This window comes from Scyliorhinus torazame, chromosome 8, assembly GCF_047496885.1.
Source record: "Scyliorhinus torazame isolate Kashiwa2021f chromosome 8, sScyTor2.1, whole genome shotgun sequence".
Lineage (NCBI taxonomy): Eukaryota > Metazoa > Chordata > Chondrichthyes > Carcharhiniformes > Scyliorhinidae > Scyliorhinus > Scyliorhinus torazame.
The window spans coordinates 222,200,538-222,217,501 of NC_092714.1; the positions used below are offsets into that span (position 1 = coordinate 222,200,538).

Consider the following 16,964-nt stretch of genomic DNA (forward strand, 5'->3'; position numbering starts at 1 on the left):
TCCTCTGTTCAGCCTCTTCTCCACTCTTTCCCCCCCCCCCCCCCCCCCCCCCCCCCCCCCCCCCCTAGCCTGTGTTCCGTGTCCAGCCTTTGTTCAGCTTGGCCTACCAGCGCCCCATCTGAGTCGAGATGTTGAGACTTGTGAGAAGGCCGAAGCGGGTTCCTGCTTGGTCAGTGCCATACTGGCTGACCTTATCAACACTGGGTAATTGAGAAATCCTATCCCTAGGGAAGCAGTTCTTACTCCACAAGAAGCACGGAGAAAAGAAGCATTCTCACCCCGTAGCTCCTATGTGGGATGTTACAAGCATCTATTCACACTTCAAAGTCGTGGAAGAAGTCAAGCTCGCCAGGTATAGATCACTTATATTCTGTGAATAAATGTGAATATTCTAATTTCACACTGGCGGGTAGCTTAACGTGAAGGGGGAGCTAAATCCTGTGATGTGGCCTTTTGATGGACATGCATGACATGCTAATACATGCAAAAGGGCTTCACTTCCTGTTCGTCAGGAAGCTCGACCCGCTTTAAAGTCCCAAGAACTTAGTTACTGAAGTTTGTTGCGTTGTCAGAATAATGAATTTTGGCATCCCACCAAATTAATTTCCCCACCCGCCAGGCTTTCTGCTGCTGGAGGGACAGGAAGATTCCACCCATCACGTTTGCCCAGTTTATTCCATTAAAATAATTCCATCTAGTATCCAACACCTGTCCTTGTAAAAGCCTCCACCCTTAGATTAGTAGTTCTGGATGCCAGCTAATGCTGCATTACGAACTGAAACCCATTGAACAGTAATCCATTGCTCTCTCCATCAACTCTGCAACTGGAGCTACAAAAAAGATAACAGGCTGGATTCTCCGTTTCAGGGGCTATGCCCCCACGCCGTTGTAAAAACTGTGGCCTTTCACGACAGTAAAACTAGTGTCAAAAGGCCCCATATGCATAGCCCTGGAGGGGGCTAGCAGGGACCCAACGTGAATCTAGCAGCTTTAGCTGCAGATACGGGCCCCCACACCTCCGGGTCAGAGACCACGCATGCGCACGGTGGCGGCCTCCAGCGGCCGCGCCGTGCTAAATGGTGGACTCCGATCACAGAGCTGTATCTCCTAAATATGCCCCCAATTGGCCGCGCGCCCGACCCGGATCGCCTGCCCAAAAATAGCCCGGTCCCGTATGAGGCCTCCCCACCCTCCGATTGGCCCGCCCCCGGCCGTGGCGGTCGCGGACTGAGTTCGCAGCCGCCATGTGGGTATCCCGAATGGTAGGACCACATTAGATCCACGGTGTCGGGACTTCGGCCAGTTGGGGGTGGAGAATGGCGGGGCAGGCCTCCAGCAATGGCCGCAGGTAGTGAATACGCAGCGTACTTCCCGGGAACGCCACTTTTCGGGGGCCGGAGAAGCGGGGAATCGGCGCTGGTCCCTGTTGTGTTATTCACCCTGGGGTAACACGACTGCAACACGATGCAGTGAAATGATCAAGCATACACCAAAGCGTAGGCGTTGGTTCAATACGATTTATTGAACTTCAGTAACAAAGCACTGTGGGTTGATTCTCTACTATAAGTAAACTAACATTAACTATCTAGACCAGGCTAGCTCTGATCCAGGTGTAGAAGGTGTTGAATGATTTGTACACCCTGACTGTCACTAAAGTTGTCACCAGTGGAAAGAGGCAGAGTGCTGATGCCTCGTGTGTTTTATAGTTGGAAGCCCCCCTCTGGTGTTCTGTCTGGTGATTGGTCGTGTTCTGTTCTGTATGTTGATTGGCTCACCTGGGTGTCTGTCACTGCCTGCTTTTATCTCATGATGTGCATGGGTGCATATTATGACAGTCCCGATTCCATGCGGGAAAGTAGATTCTCCGCCCCGGCACCGGACATGATTTCGGCGTCGGACTGCGGAGAATCCTGTCCAACCTCACAAGTCATTTGAAAACTTAGGAAAATAAAAATGTAAAACAAATTAAGGCAATTCTGTTCGTGAAAATAGCTGTACCAAGAGGAATAAAGAATAATTAACATGTTGGTGGCCTCGAGGTGTGGTGTATTTTTAACCTTTAAACTAAATTATTTTTAAAAAATAGCTTAATAGAGTAAAACTTTGGAAGTGTTGATGTACATGTGAACCGTTATGAAAAATTGTGCTTGTTCATTAAATCACTCTTACTGAAAGTTAACTGTTGGCAGTAATTTTAACTTGGGGCCACACAATATTATTATTACAAAAACAAAATAGATTTTACAATGTTTTCCCAGTGGTCTGTGCCTAGAACTAGCATCATATTTGTTTGGACCTACAACTCCACACATGATAACCTCTTAATTTCTGGCTTCAAATCACCAGTGAGAAGGAAAAGTTGCAGTGAGTTACCTGAGCTCCACTCCAGAATAGACGAAAGTCAATAAAAACAAAGTTAGAATGGAATAATGGAGATACAATGTCAACTTCTTGACATCCATTCAATGATATTGAAAATGGCAGTGATTTAGTCAAGAATAGCATTTTATGTTTTAAATTATATTCTGTACTTTAAATAATTAAATCTCAGTTTCTAAGCACCTTTACTGTTTCCTTTCAGATCTTCACATGCAAAAACAAAGGCTGAAGCAGCAGATCAAGCCTCACAGGCTGCAAGCAATGAATCCAGTATTGCGAGATTGATGGCCAGAGAGCTGTCTCCAACCTTTTACCAGCCAGGTATTTTTAAGATTTTAAAATGCTGTAAGATATTCTGCACATAAGAAAATAACTGAAAACAGAAGTAGATTCTTCCATAGGAAATCAGGGAACTGTTAAATTAACTCAAATACCAGATTAATATGCTAGAGCTCAATGGGTGGAATAGCTCATTCTCATTGCATGGCTTCTTATCTTCGCCATAAGTCGTGCAGTGTTTTATGTAATATCTGATTTGTTTAACAAGCTGCGTTCTCAGAATGAACAATTAGATTACAAGAGAAAATCCAGGCTTTCTGAATCCTGTTTAGAATTAAAAAGCATACTTATTACTTACATTTAGATTAGAATGAAAATTACCTGCCTCTGAATTATATTTTCCAAAAGCCTTCATAAAGTCAATGATTCTGCAGGATGGTAGGGGCTGGAAGGATTTTCTGATAGGAAACCTAGATGCAAGGGTTTCCCAGACACTGGCAGAAGTTAACTAAAGAAAGTCTTTGATTTGATTTGTTTTGATTTATTTCCTGCATGTCAGCCTGCCAAATTGACAGGGTGCCTGTCAGGATGGAGAGCTTCTGGGAAGCAGAAGACAACAGCAGGTTGTGGGAAGCAGGGGTGGTGGCTGGTCGAGGTTGGTGCCCAGTTATGTGCAAGGAGGGAAGAAAAGACCTCCTGGCCCATAAGCAGTGCAATGACAACACTTATCTTGTGGATGCAACACTTCGGGCTGTGTTCTCCTGCCCCGCCATGGGTGAATCGCGTAGAATGGAAAAATGCATTGACCTCGAGCAGGATTCTCCAATCGCTGGGCGAAGGTGCTCAGACCTCAGCTGTTCACAATATATATTAATGATTTTAAACAAAATGTAATTTATCCAAATTTGCAGATTAAAGCAATTTGGGTGGGTGGATGAGCTGTGAGATTTGGACACGTTGAGTGAGTGGGCAAATGAATGGCAGATGCAGTATAATTTGGATAAATGTGCGGTTATCCACTTTGGTAGCAAAAATGAGAGGCAGACTATTATCTGACTGGCCATAAATTTGGAGAGGGGAATGTGCAATGACACAATCACTGAAGGTAAGCATGCAGGTACAGCAGGGGGTAAAGAAGGCAAATGGTATGTTGGCCTTCATAGCGAGAGGATTCGAGTACAGGAGCAGGGATGTCTTGCTGCAATCATACATGGCCTTGGTGATGCATACCTGAAATATTGTGTGCAGTTTTGCTCTCCTCATCTGAGGAAGGCTCTTATTGCTCTAGAGGGAGTGCAGCGAAGGTTTACCAGACTGATTCCTGACGTATGAGGAGGGATTGAATCAGTTAGGATTATATTCGTTGGAGTTCAGAAGAATGAGGAGGGATCTCATAGAAACCTATAAAATTCTAATAGGACTAGACAGGGTAGGTGCAGGAAGGATGTCCAGAACCAGGGGTCAGAGTCTGAAGATACGAGGGAGACCATTTAGGATCGAGATGAGACATTTCTGCACCCAGAGTGTGGTTGGCCTGTGGAATTAGTTACCACAGGAAGTGGTTGAGGCCAAAACATGGTGGGCGGGATTCTTCAGAAACCGGCGGGGCGGGCAACTCCAGCGCGAAGGAGTGGCGTGAACCACTCTGGCGTCGGGCCGCACCGAGGGAGCAGAATCCTCCACACCTTCAGGGGCTAGGCCGGCGCCAGAGTGGTTTGCGCCGGCCGGCGCGGAAGGGCCTCCGCCGGCCGGCGTGAATTAGCGCATTCACGGGAGCGCCAGCGTGTGCTGGCGTCATCCCAGCACATGCGCAGAGGGAGGTTCATCTCCACGCCAGCCATCGCGGACTGTCACAGTGGCCGGCGCGGAGGAATAGAGTGCCCCACGGCACAGGCCCACCCGCGGATCAGAGGGCTCCATTCGTGAGCCTGGTCACCATGGGGGCGCCACCATGGGGGCACCCCCCAGGGCCAGATCCTCCCGCGCCCCCCGAGGACCCTGGAGGCCGCCCGTGGAGCCAGGTCCCGCCGGTAAGTACCTGTCGTAACATACGCCGGTGGGACCGGCCGAAAACGGGCGGCCACTCTGCCCAACGCGGGCCGGAGAATCGCCCGGGGGGGGGGGGGGGCGCTGCCAGCGGCCGCCGACTGGCGTAGGGGGTCGGAGAATCCCGCCCTGTTTGTTTTCATGAAGTAGTTAGATTTGCCACTTAGGGTGTAGGGGATCAAAAGATATGGGGGAAAGTGGGATTAGGCTATTGAGTTGGATGATCAGCCATGATGATAATAGAACATAGAATTGTACAGCACAGTACAGGTCCTTCGGCCCACGATGTTGTGCCGAACTAATCTGAAACTAAGATCAAATCAACCTGCTCCCAATCATTCTAGTGCACTCCATATGCCTATCCAATAACCGCTTGAAAGTTCCTAAAGTGTCCGACTCCACTAGCACAGCTGGGAGTGCGTTCCATGCTTCCATGCCCCAAGCACTCTCTGAGTAAAGAACCTACCTCTGACATCCCTCCTATATATTCCACCATGAACCTTCTAGTTATGCCCCTTTGTAACAGCTACATCCAACCGAGGAAAAAGTCACTGAACGTCCACTCTATCTATCCCTCTCATCATCTTATACACCTCGGTTAAGTCACCTCTCATCCTCCTTTGCTCCAATGAGAAAAGCCCTAGCTCTCTCAACCTTTCCTCATTAGACCCATCCACCAATCCAGGCAGCATCCTGGTAAATCTCCTTTGCACCCTTTCCAATGCTTCCACATCCTTCCTATAATGAGGTGACCAGAACTGCACACAGTACTCCAAATGTGGTCTAATCAAGGTCTTGTACAGTTGCAGCATAACCTCACGGATCTTAAACTCCATCCCCCCGTTAATAAATGCTAACACACTATAGGCTTTCTTCACGGCTCTATCCACATGGGTGGAAACTTTCAGAGATCTATGGACATGAGCTCCAAGATCGTTCTGCTCCTCCACATTCTTCAGAACCCTGCTGTTAACCATGTAATCTGCATTCAAATTTGTCCTCCCAAAATGAATCACCTCACACTTATCAGGGTTAAACTCCATTGCCACTTTTCAGCCCAACTCTGCATCCTATCAATGTCTCTTTGCAGCCTACAACAGCCCTCCACATTATCCACTACGCCACCAATCTTGGTGTCATCAGCAAATTTACTACTAACCTAACCTTCAACTCCATCATCCAAGTCATTGATAAAAATCACAAATAGTAGAGGAACCAGCACTGATCCCTGTGGTACACTGCTGGTGACTGGGCTCCAGGATGAATATTTACCATCTACCAACACCCTCTGTCTTCTATGTGATAGCCAGTTACTGATCCAATCGGCCAAATTTCCCTCTATGCCATACCTCCTTACTTTCTGCATGAGCCGACCATGGGGCACCTAATCAAACGCCTTACTAAAATCCATGTATACGACATCAAGTGCTCTATCTTCATCTATGTACTTAGTTACCTCCTCATAGAATACAATCAAACTTGTGAGGCAAGACTTACCTCTCACAAATCCGTGCTGACTATCCTGGATTAAGCTGTATCTTTCCAAATGATCATAAATCCTATCCCTCAGGACCTTTCCAATAATTTACCGATGACTGAAGTGAGACTAATCGGCCTATAATTCCCAGGGTTATACCTATTACCTTTCTTGAACAAGGGGACAACATTCACCTCTCTCCAGTATTCTGTCACTATTCCTGTACAGTAAGAAGCCTTACAACACCAGGTTAAAGTCCAACAGCTTTGTTTCAAACACTAGCTTTCGGAGCACTGCTCCTTCTTCAGGAGCACTGCTCCTTCCTTTGAAACAAACCTGTTGGACTTAACCTGATGTTGTAAGACATCTTACTGTGCTCACCCCAGTCTAACGCCGGCATCTCCACATCATGACTATTCCTGTAGACAGTGAGGACATAAAGATCAAAGCCAAAGGCTCTGCAATCTCATCCCTCGCCTCCCAAAGAATACTAGGATATATCCCATCAGGCCCAGGGGACTTATCTATCCTCAGGCTTCTCAAAATTTCTAACACATCTTCCTTCCGAATATCTACCTCCTCCAGCCTACCAGCCTGTATCGCACTATCCTCCTCAACAACATGGCCCCTATTCTTTGTGAACACTGAAGAAAAGTATTCATTTAGGGCCTCTCCTATATCTTCAGACTCCATGCACACGTTCCCACTGCTGTCCTTGACCTTCCCAAACTTCACCTTGGTCATTCTTTTATTTCCTTGATTCTACCCGTCAAGGACTTCTCATGCCCCTTCCTAGCTCTCCTAAGCCCTTTCTTGAGCTCCTTCCTAGCTATCTTGTATTCCTCAGGTGCCCAAACTGAACCTTGGTCTCTCATCCTTACATAAGCCCCCTTCTTCCTCTTGACAAGACATTCAACCTCTTTTGTAAACCATGGTTCCCTCACTCGACCATTTCCTCCCTGCCTGACAGGGACATACATATCAAGGACACACAGCATTTGCTCCTTGAACAAGTTCCACATCTCAATTGTGCCTATCCCTGACAGTTCCTGTTTCCATCTTATGCTCAAATGAATGGTTGAGCAGACTCGAAGGACCAAGTGGCCTCCTCCTGCTCCTACATTCTATGTTTCTAAGTCAACAAAGTAGTAGAAAACTGGTTTCAATTCACAACATCACAGAATTGTTATAGTGCAGAAAGAGATCATCATGTCAGCACCGGCTTTCCAAATGAGCAATTCACCTAATTCCATTCCCCTGCCTCCTTCCTGTAACCCTGCACATTCTTCCATTTCAGGTAACAGTCTATTTCCCTTTTGATTTGAACCTGTCTTCCCACACTCTCAGGCAGAGCATTCCAGACCCACAACCACCTGCTGCATGAAAACCTTTTATCACATTGCTATTGCTTTCTTTGCCAATTACTTTAAACCTGTGCCTTTAAGTTTAACTCGGACCATCCCACCAGCGGACGAATGGCAGAGTGAAATCGATTTCTGCACGTTGCAGCGGCTGGGTCATTAGCATATGCAGATGGGGGCATCATGCCAATAAGAGTGCTTCAGCAACCTTCATCCGAAACCACTAGCCAGAATTTCTGAGCAGCGCAATGCAACTAAAAATAAGATAAGTCTCTCTTCAACTCTAACCAGAGCCAGTGGATCACTTTCAATGTTTCTCTGGCTATACTTGTCTTTTGGCCTTGGCTGGGGCCTCAGAAGAAGTAATATCTTGGACTGTGGTTGTTTTTATTGGCTGAACACAATCCAAATTAATCAAGATCCAATTTTACAGTTAAGGTTCCTTGTGAAACCAAGTGGAGCTTAATACTGACACTTTTCAATCCCATGAAGACATTTCCATGTCAGGATGGTTGCGTGTCCAGGATTTACTTACATGCCAGTCATAAATAAACTGTGTGGCCAATGTTAGAACTATCCAGTCTGGATTTTTTTTTAAACTGCTACCATTACACCAGCTGTCAACTTGCTGAAAATGGAATTCTCTGGCTGTAAACTGCCATTTACTGTCTATTTTAATGAGCGCATCTCCCAAACTTAAAATCTATTAAAATGGACTGAAGAATTCATATTTAATTTATGCTTGACATTTAGTTTATTAAAAATGTTAGTCTCTCATTATACTTATCTGTTCTTTATTAAAATGGTCCATGATGGCAATATTCCAAATGCATTGCACCTGCAGAGTGCTGTGAACATAATATGAGACACAATGTTATGTGTCAGGGCTATTTAAAACATGAAATGGAAATCCAAAAGTTTAATCTAAAAGAACACAATCTAAAAAAGCAAACCATCCATTCGAAAAATTAACTGAATAGATTGAATTGGAACAGAAACATAAAACAATAACCATTTGCTTTTCACACCCAACTCGGTGACACGACGAGGCCGTTAAGTTTTGCACAAGTCCGAGATGGCATGATCTGGATCTCGCCCTTGCTAGGCGAGATCCAGATTAATAAACTAATGCCTGCGCCTGGGAGACCTCTCCATGGCACAGTTGGCACTGGTCCACATAAACGTGGACTGGGCTCAATGGCACCGGGGGTTGGGGAAGTCTCCCAGGCCATCGGAGGCCCCGTGTTGGTCAGGCTCTGGGCAGGGTGGTACTCTGGCACTCTTGTTGCCACTCGGACATCAAGGGTGCCCGGGTGGAACTGCCAAGGTGCCAGTATGGCAGTGCCACCTGGGAACTCTGGAAGTGGCACTGCCAGGGTTCCAGACTGGCAGTGCCAAGGTACCCAGGTGCCAGGTTGCCCATGCCAGGGATCAGGCATGCGGTGCCCTGCCCTTAAGAGGTAGGGTGAGGGTGGCTCAATGACACCCTAAGAGGTAAGTTGGGGCATTGGGCGTGTCCGGAGACCACAATGGGGCAGCTGAGGGGTCAAGAGATTGATTGGGGTAGCATTTAAAAATGGCCCCCCAATCTCTTCCTGCACTGACGAGCTGAGCTCGTCAGTGCAGGAAGTGAAGTAAGTGCAGCCTCGACGGGGCATTCCTCGCCATAGCCCCAAGAAAATACAGAGTCCCGTTCAATAGTGGTGTCGTTCTTGGTGCTGCAGGCATCCCGCTATTCGCACTCAAAACTGAACTTTTTTGTAGTTAAATTGTGCGTTAGGTGTCTTTAAGATAGTAAAATGTCCCAACATTTGACTGAGATTAAAGGAAGCCATGCTCACCTTGAGAGAATGTGACATTGCAAACGATAGCCTTGGGTAACTGGAGCAAAATCCAGAAAACAAAATGCTCCCTGACATGAACATCAAACTGAAATGGCCGACAAAACCCAAAAAGTGTTCAACACTGCAGAATAAAACCGAAGCATAGCACAGTTTACAAAATGAACCAAACAGAACATTTAAAAAGTTGAATCGCTCCAACAGAACTGAGGCAAACATTTGCGTACCAAGAACATCTTTCATTTTCCCCTTTCCCTTTGCTTCTGTTTGACCCAATCCCATCCACCTCCAGCATCATCCTCTCTATTTCCTCCGATATTTTCCTCTCTTGTTCCCTCTTTCCCTTCTTTGCTCTTGCTCCTTTTCCACTTTCCCGCTTCTTCCTCTCCTTTGCTCCCTCTAATTTACTCTTCTTCTCTCAAACATAATTAAAGTTTCTTGCAATTATTCTCCTCTTCCATCGTAGAATCTAAAGTGCAGAAGGAGGCCATTCGGCCCATCGAGTCTGCACAGGTCCTTGGAAAGAGCACCCTTCTCCACCCTATCCCCGTAACCCAATAACTCCGCCTAATCTTTTTGGACACTGCTGGCAATTTAGCATGGCCAATCCACCTAATCTGCACATCTTTGGACTGTAGGAGGAAACCAGAGCACCCGGTGGAAACCCATGCAGACAAGGGGAGAATGTGCAGACTCCGCACAGACAGTGACCCAAGCCAGGAATTGAACCCGGGTCCCTGGTGTTGTGAAGCAACAGTACTAACCACTGTGCTACCGTGCCACCCCATACTATTCAAAGGGGCAGAATGACCAGATATAGTGACAGGTTAATCATTACTGGAGCCAATTGAAGATATGCAGACATAAAGCAAGTGTATTTATTTTATCAATATGGCAGCAAAAGCCTGATGCAGGTTTGTCAGTGGCAAGTCTTTAGGAAAACCGCAACAGAACATTTCAAGAGTTTTGAAAAATTATTTTTACAACTTACAACCTGATAAACAACAAGGTACTGTTTTGATTTTCTTTCCATGCATGGCCTGCACCCCTTTTGTGCTAAAGATCATATTCCACGATTTGGGATGAGGTCACTCCCATGCCAATCTCGAGCTTAGTCTTGTCCTGCTCCACTTGCACTTTCAGCAGCAGATTAGGACTTGATGAATTCCAAAGCCTTTGATTCCCGTAAAATGCTACTATTAAACCTTTATTCTCTCTTTATCAATGTACAACAAAAATACAGAATACTCGAATGGGACTAATCCACAAAAACTTAATGAACACTGGAAACGTTCATTGAGTCTGCACCGCCCCTTGGAAAGAGCACCCTGCTTAACCCCATGCCTCCACCCTATCCCGATAACTCTGTAACCCCACCTAACCAATTTATCATGGCCAATCCACCTAACCAGCACATCTTTGGACTGTGAGAGGAAATCGGAGAACCCGGAGGAAACCCACGCAGAGACTGGGAGAATGTGCAAAATCCACACAGACAGTGACCCAAGCCAGGAATCGAACCTGGGACCCTGGAGCTGTGACGCAACTGTGCTAACCACTGTGCTACCGCGCTGCCCACCATGCTGAAGGCGGACGTGGCAATGCTACAGGAGACACACCTGAGGGTGGTGTATCAGACTAGGCTGAGGAAGGGGTGGGTTGGGCAGGTAGTTCATTCGGGGCTAGACTATAAAACTAGGGGGCTAGTGATTTTGATCAATGAGTGGGTGTCATTTGAGGTAGGGGGCATAGTGGCGGACTCGGGGGGGGGGGGGGGGGTAGGTACGTTAGGGTGAGTGAGAAGCTTGAGGGGATGCTGGTGGTATTAGTGAATATCTATGCACTGAACTGGGATGACGCAGAGTTTATGAGGCGGGTGCCGGACCTGGACTCACATAGGCTGATTATGGAGGGGGTCCTTAATACGGTTACAGATCCGAGGTTGGATCGGTCGAGTTCGAAGACAGGGAGGGTGCCAGCTGCAGCAAAGGAGCTAAAGGGGTTTATGGAACAGATGGGGAAGGGGGGGGTAGATCCGTGGAGGTTTGGACCACCAAGAGCAAAGGATTTTTCTTTCTTTTTTTTCCCACGTGCACAAAGTGTACTCCCGGATTGATTTTTCCCGTTTTGGACAGGGCTTTCCCGGTGGGGTGGTAGATGTCGCGTATTCGGTGATTGTTGTGTCAGATCATGCCCCACACTGGGTGGATTTACGGATGAGCAAGGAGGGGGGTCAGTGCCCGTAATGGAGATTGGACGTAGGACTGTTAGCGGATGAGGAGGTGTGTGTGCGGGTGAGGGAGGCTATCCAGGGGTATGTGGAGATAAACGACACAGGGGAGGTTTTGGCAGCAATGGTATGGGAGGCACTGAAGGCAGTAGTTAGGGGTGAGCTGATTTTGCCACGGGCTCATAGGGAGAAGGTGGAGCGAGCAGAGATGGGCAGACTGGTTAGGGAGATTCTCCAGGTGGACAGGAGGTACTCCGAGACCCTGGAGGCGGGGTTGTTGAAGGAGCGGCAGAAGCTGCAGCTGGAGTTTGGTCTGATATCCACAGGGAAGGCGGTGGGGCAGTTGAGGAAGGCGAGAGGGGCAGTGTATGAATATGGGAAGAAGGCCAGTAGGATGTTAGCTCACCAGCTCAGGAAACGGGAGGCGGCCAGGGAGATAGGAAGAGTGAAGGTTAGAGGGGTGAACACGGTCTTGGACCCATCACAACAACCCTGCTATTTTCACATCTTTCCAGAATCGGACTACATATATGTTTCTCTTTATCCCGCGAGCTGTTGGGAGGCCTATAGTACAATCCCAACATTGTGATTGCACCCTTCCTATTCGTGATCTTTACTCACAATGCCCCACTGCAGGATCCCTCTAAGATATCCTTCCTCATCACAGGTGGGTTATGTTCCCTAACCAGTAATGCAATTCACCCACCCTTTCTGCTACCCTCTCTGTCTCGTCTAAAACATCGATATCCCAGAATGTTAAGATGCCAGTCCTGTCCCCCCTTTAACCCTGTCTCTGTAATAGCAACAATGTCTCTGTAATAGCAACAATATCATAATTCCCCACATTAATCCAAGCTCTAGGTTCATCCGTCTGACACTTCTTACGTTGAAGCAAACACACTCCAGATCCACTGTGATCAGCGACTTCCCTCTGCATGCTCTCCCTCTTTGCTATATTTGTCTTAGTCTCAAGCTCTTCCCCAGTTTCTACACTTGCTGGCCTGCTGCTGTGGTTCCCATTCCCTGCCATACTAGTTTAAACCCTCCCGAACCACATTAGCAAACCTCACGACCAGGGTTTTGGTGCGCTCCAGTTTAGATGCAACCCATCCTGCTTTTATAAGTCCCACCTTCCCTGAAAAACATCCCAATGACCCACATATCTGAAGCCCTCCCCCCGACACCAGCCTCTTTAGTCATGACTTCAACTATAGTATCTCTCTGTTCCTAGCCTCACTAGCACGTAGCACAAGGAGTAATCCTGAAATGACTACCCTAGAGGTCCTGCTTTTTAGCTTATACCTAACTCCCTGTAATGTCTTTGCTGCTCTTCCTGCCTATGTCATTTGTACCAATGTTGACAATGACATTTGCCTGTTTGCCCTTCCGTTTCAGGATCTCCTGTACCCGCTCAGAGACACCCATGACCTTAGCACCAGGGAGGCAACATGCCATCCTGGAGTCTCTTTCATGACCACAGAAGCGCTTATCTTTGCCCCTGATCCTCAATTAGTATTGCTCAATTATGCTTTGCCCCCCTCCTCTGTATAGTAGGGCCAACCATGGTGCCACTGCTCTGAGTACTGCTGCAGCTGTCACCTGATGGGCCATCCCCCTCATCAGTATCCAAAAGGGCATAGAGAGGGGCACAGCCAAGGAGACTTCTGCACTGACTGCCTGCCCCATCTAGCGGTCACCCACCTTTCTTCCTATAGTTTGGGTGTGATTACGTCTCTATAGCTTCTATCTATGAAGCTTTCCATCAATTGGTTGCACCTTCGTACCTCCAGCTGCTGCTCAAACCAATTTTTTCATTCAGTCAGCAAGTGCAGTTGGATACACTTCCCGCAGAAGTAATTGTCGGGGATGTTGTCAGCATTCATGATTGACCACATGTCGCAGGCGGAACACCAAGTCCCACAACTGTCATGACTAGCTCTCTGTTAAATATTAAATTACTTTAATAAAATAAAAACACTCACAAGGACCTACTCACCAATCAGCTGCCTTCTTAAATCCACAGTCAGAATGTTGTGCCTCGCATGTCTGGTGCTCTCCTGAAGTCTCACTTTTTATTTGGTTTGAGGAGAAAGGAGGGTTGGAAACACTACAGTAATGTAATGTTTGGGGCTATTCCGTTGTTTGACAGTGAGCCATCCTCAATCTCTTCCAAGTTGTGGTAACTGCACTGATTTCTCCCAAAATGCTTTTCAGTACCACCCTCTGGCGAACATTGTTCCTCCTGTTGAGTGCAAAGGTCCTTCCCCTGAATCAACTTCCCAAGTTGTGGTGACTGCACTGATTTCTCCCAGAATGCTTTTCAGTAAAATCCTATGGTAAATTGTTTTCCTTAAATAGTAACCCTTTTATAAAATATACCAAATCCATAAATTTGTTGTATAGTTATGGAACAATAAAAACCCTTCGACATTAGTGCAGGCCATAATTCTGAAGGGAAATTAAGGTTGGGCCATCAATGTGGGCTTTGCCAATGACACTCGTACCTCAAGAATGAATAAAAACAAATGATTTACAATGGATGTTTAAAAAGGCCTTAACAAGTACATTCTTTCCTCCGTTCCTTTCCTCAGTTTTGATAAGTTGTAAATTTTACTTTAGAGGAATCAACTAAACATGATAATGTGTGACAGCAGTGGGAGTGAGTGTTTAAATCAGGATAGTGATTTTTAGCATTGTGTTACTCCGAGGTACCCATACATCCACTTTTATTTACATTATTGACCAAGGAAATTAATATCCCAAGCAACAACTTCCATAGAATCCTCATAATGCAGAATGAGGCCATTTGGCCAATCGAGTCTGCACCAACCCTCTGAAAGACACTATCCAGGCCCACTCTCCCCGCCCTATCTGCGTAACCCCACGCATTGACCATGGCCATTCCATCTAAACTGCACATCTTTGGACACTGATGGAAATTTAGCATGTCCTAATCACCTAACCTGCACATCTTTGGACTGTGTGAGGAAACCGGAACACCTGGAGGAAATCCACGTAGAGATGGGGAGAATGTGCAAAGTGCACACAGTCACCCAAAGAATGAAATTGAACCTGGGTCCCTGATGCTGTGCGCTAGCAGTGCTAGCCACCGTGCCACCCTGAGATTATATATTTAAAAGAACAACCTAGCAGATTGTAGGATAATGCTGATTTTCACACAAATTTACTACAGAATTAGAAATTCTCTCTACTTGAAAACTTATTCTAGTTTATACCACTGGTTAAATTGCCGTCAAGTTGTGTTAAGAATTTCCAATGGCTTCAGTGAAGGAACATATTGCACAATCCAATTGCCGACAGCTGTGATGATGAAAACATTGAAGAGATAATTTCATGAAGATTATGGATTATGACAGTTTGGGTAGTCAATGCTGTAGGATATGATGGATGAATACTTAATCCCTCTTTAATGCAATCAATTATTATTAAACACTGAAACATTTAAACATTGAATTTGGGATTAAATTATAAAAATAAAAAGATCAATTTATATTTTATGAGGGAGTGTTGTCATTCATACCCTGTTTGTAAATTAGCTACGAATAAATCATAACTTTAACATTTATGACAGTGGCACTTTGTAACATGTGTGACAGATATACAGTAATTAATTTGAGGAATAACATTTTTTCATGCTCGCAGAGAATATCTTGCTTTGATGTATATTTTGGGGTCTTGTTAAAAGCTGACACAAGTCATTCACCTGAATTATTCACCATCAGTTTCCACATCTACAATGATGACACTCAGTTCTACCTCAGCACCAACTTAAAAAAAAAAACTCTCTCTGTTCCTTAGTTATCTCAATTGCTCAGCTAAGCAGAAATTGCCTTCAATTAAATATTGGGAAGACAACCTAAGCTTCAGGCCCCACCGCAACTTCCATTTCCTAGCCATCGATTCCATCTTGCTCACTCCCTGAACCAGCCTTTTCGCAATCTTGGGTGTTATATTTGGCACTTCGATGAGCTTCAAAATGCATACCTAACACTAAGGACAGTTTCCGTAACAATGTGACGTAAGCATGTAAAACTTTCTATCTTTTATAAAACACTCAATTCACCTCTAGTCCTTTTGATCTACAAATTACATGAGAATAAACTGATGACTCACTCAAATTGTTGTTTTGCTAAATGGAGTTAGTTTAGTTTATAACTAGGATTACAAATTGAAAACAGGCATCAGATTTAATAAAGATTTAATGAAGCTCAGAAAAAAAAAGAAAATTTAAAAAACACAACTGCTTTATTACATTACACAGAGCAAATGAAGGCTTCACTGATATCGAGCATCAGAATGCTGAAGTATGTTACTTTACTTCCATAATGTAAATGCTTTTCCAACATCCAGCTCAAATAACCGTGTTCACAATCATTTGACATGGTCGTCTCCTGTGGTTGTAGACTCTTCTCTCGACCAATAGGGCCCTTACTTTGAGATCTTCTTCGCAAGAAGCGGAGCCTCCATCCTTTGATTGCAGTGAAGATCTTCAATGGCAGCAAATCTCCGGTTTAAAAACTGGAATGGTTTCCTTTGGCACTAGGAGCGTCGCAAAGGTGGGATTTTTTTCACCTTCAGCTAACATATGCATGGTGGCTAACACACCAGCCAGCCTGCACGTATCGATCTTGGGGCGCCACCTTTAATGGGCGCTCCAATCCCCGCGTCCAAAGACAGGCTCTCTGGCTCCCCACAATGAAAATGCTGACAAGGGGAGCAGCCCAACCCCTCGCCAAAGAGGAGCATCCTCCCCCCACCACGGAAATAACGGGTCAGCCCCCCTCACACACCACGCATGCATGAGGGTGACTGGATTCCCCTCAACACCTCCCCTCACCACCTCCCTTCAGGCCCCCTCCTCACTCCCCCTCCTCAGGCCTCCACCTTGAGGCCCCACCCCATGGCATTGACAACGGTGCATTGTCCCCCGGCACATACACCCTATCATTGACAGCCTGGCACGTTGGACCTTGAGGGGGGTTCAAGGGGATGAGTCCATTGCCCATGTGCCCCTCTGTTATTGCCAGACTGAAGAGAGAACGTCCCCCAAGGGGATTGGGTGGCCTCAGACCGAGGGCAAGGGATGACCTTGGAAATCTTCCCCGGGATGGGGGTCCCATGCATGGACTGCCCCTTCTAGCCCTGGGAAACCTGAACAAATATCGAAGAACAAAGAAAAGTACAGCATAGGACCACGCCCTTTGGCCCTCCAAGCCTGCGCCGACCATGCTGCCCGTCTAAACTAAAATCTTCTACACTTCCGGGGTCCTGTCCTATTCCCATCCTGCTTCCACGACCTCCTCCGGCAGCGAGTTCCAGGCATTCACTAC

The 16,964-nt window shown here is 46.3% G+C and overlaps 1 protein-coding gene across 3 annotated transcripts in view; it reads left to right on the forward strand.

Annotated features, from left to right (window-relative positions):
- jph2 (junctophilin 2) overlaps positions 1–16,964 on the forward strand; it is a 184,962-nt gene that overhangs the window by 146,562 nt on the left and 21,436 nt on the right. For all 3 annotated transcript variants that reach the window (XM_072514811.1, XM_072514812.1, XM_072514810.1), the window contains one exon: positions 2,582–2,700. In XM_072514811.1, coding sequence (XP_072370912.1) covers positions 2,582–2,700 — 119 coding nt within the window. The remainder of the gene's footprint in view (positions 1–2,581; positions 2,701–16,964) is intronic.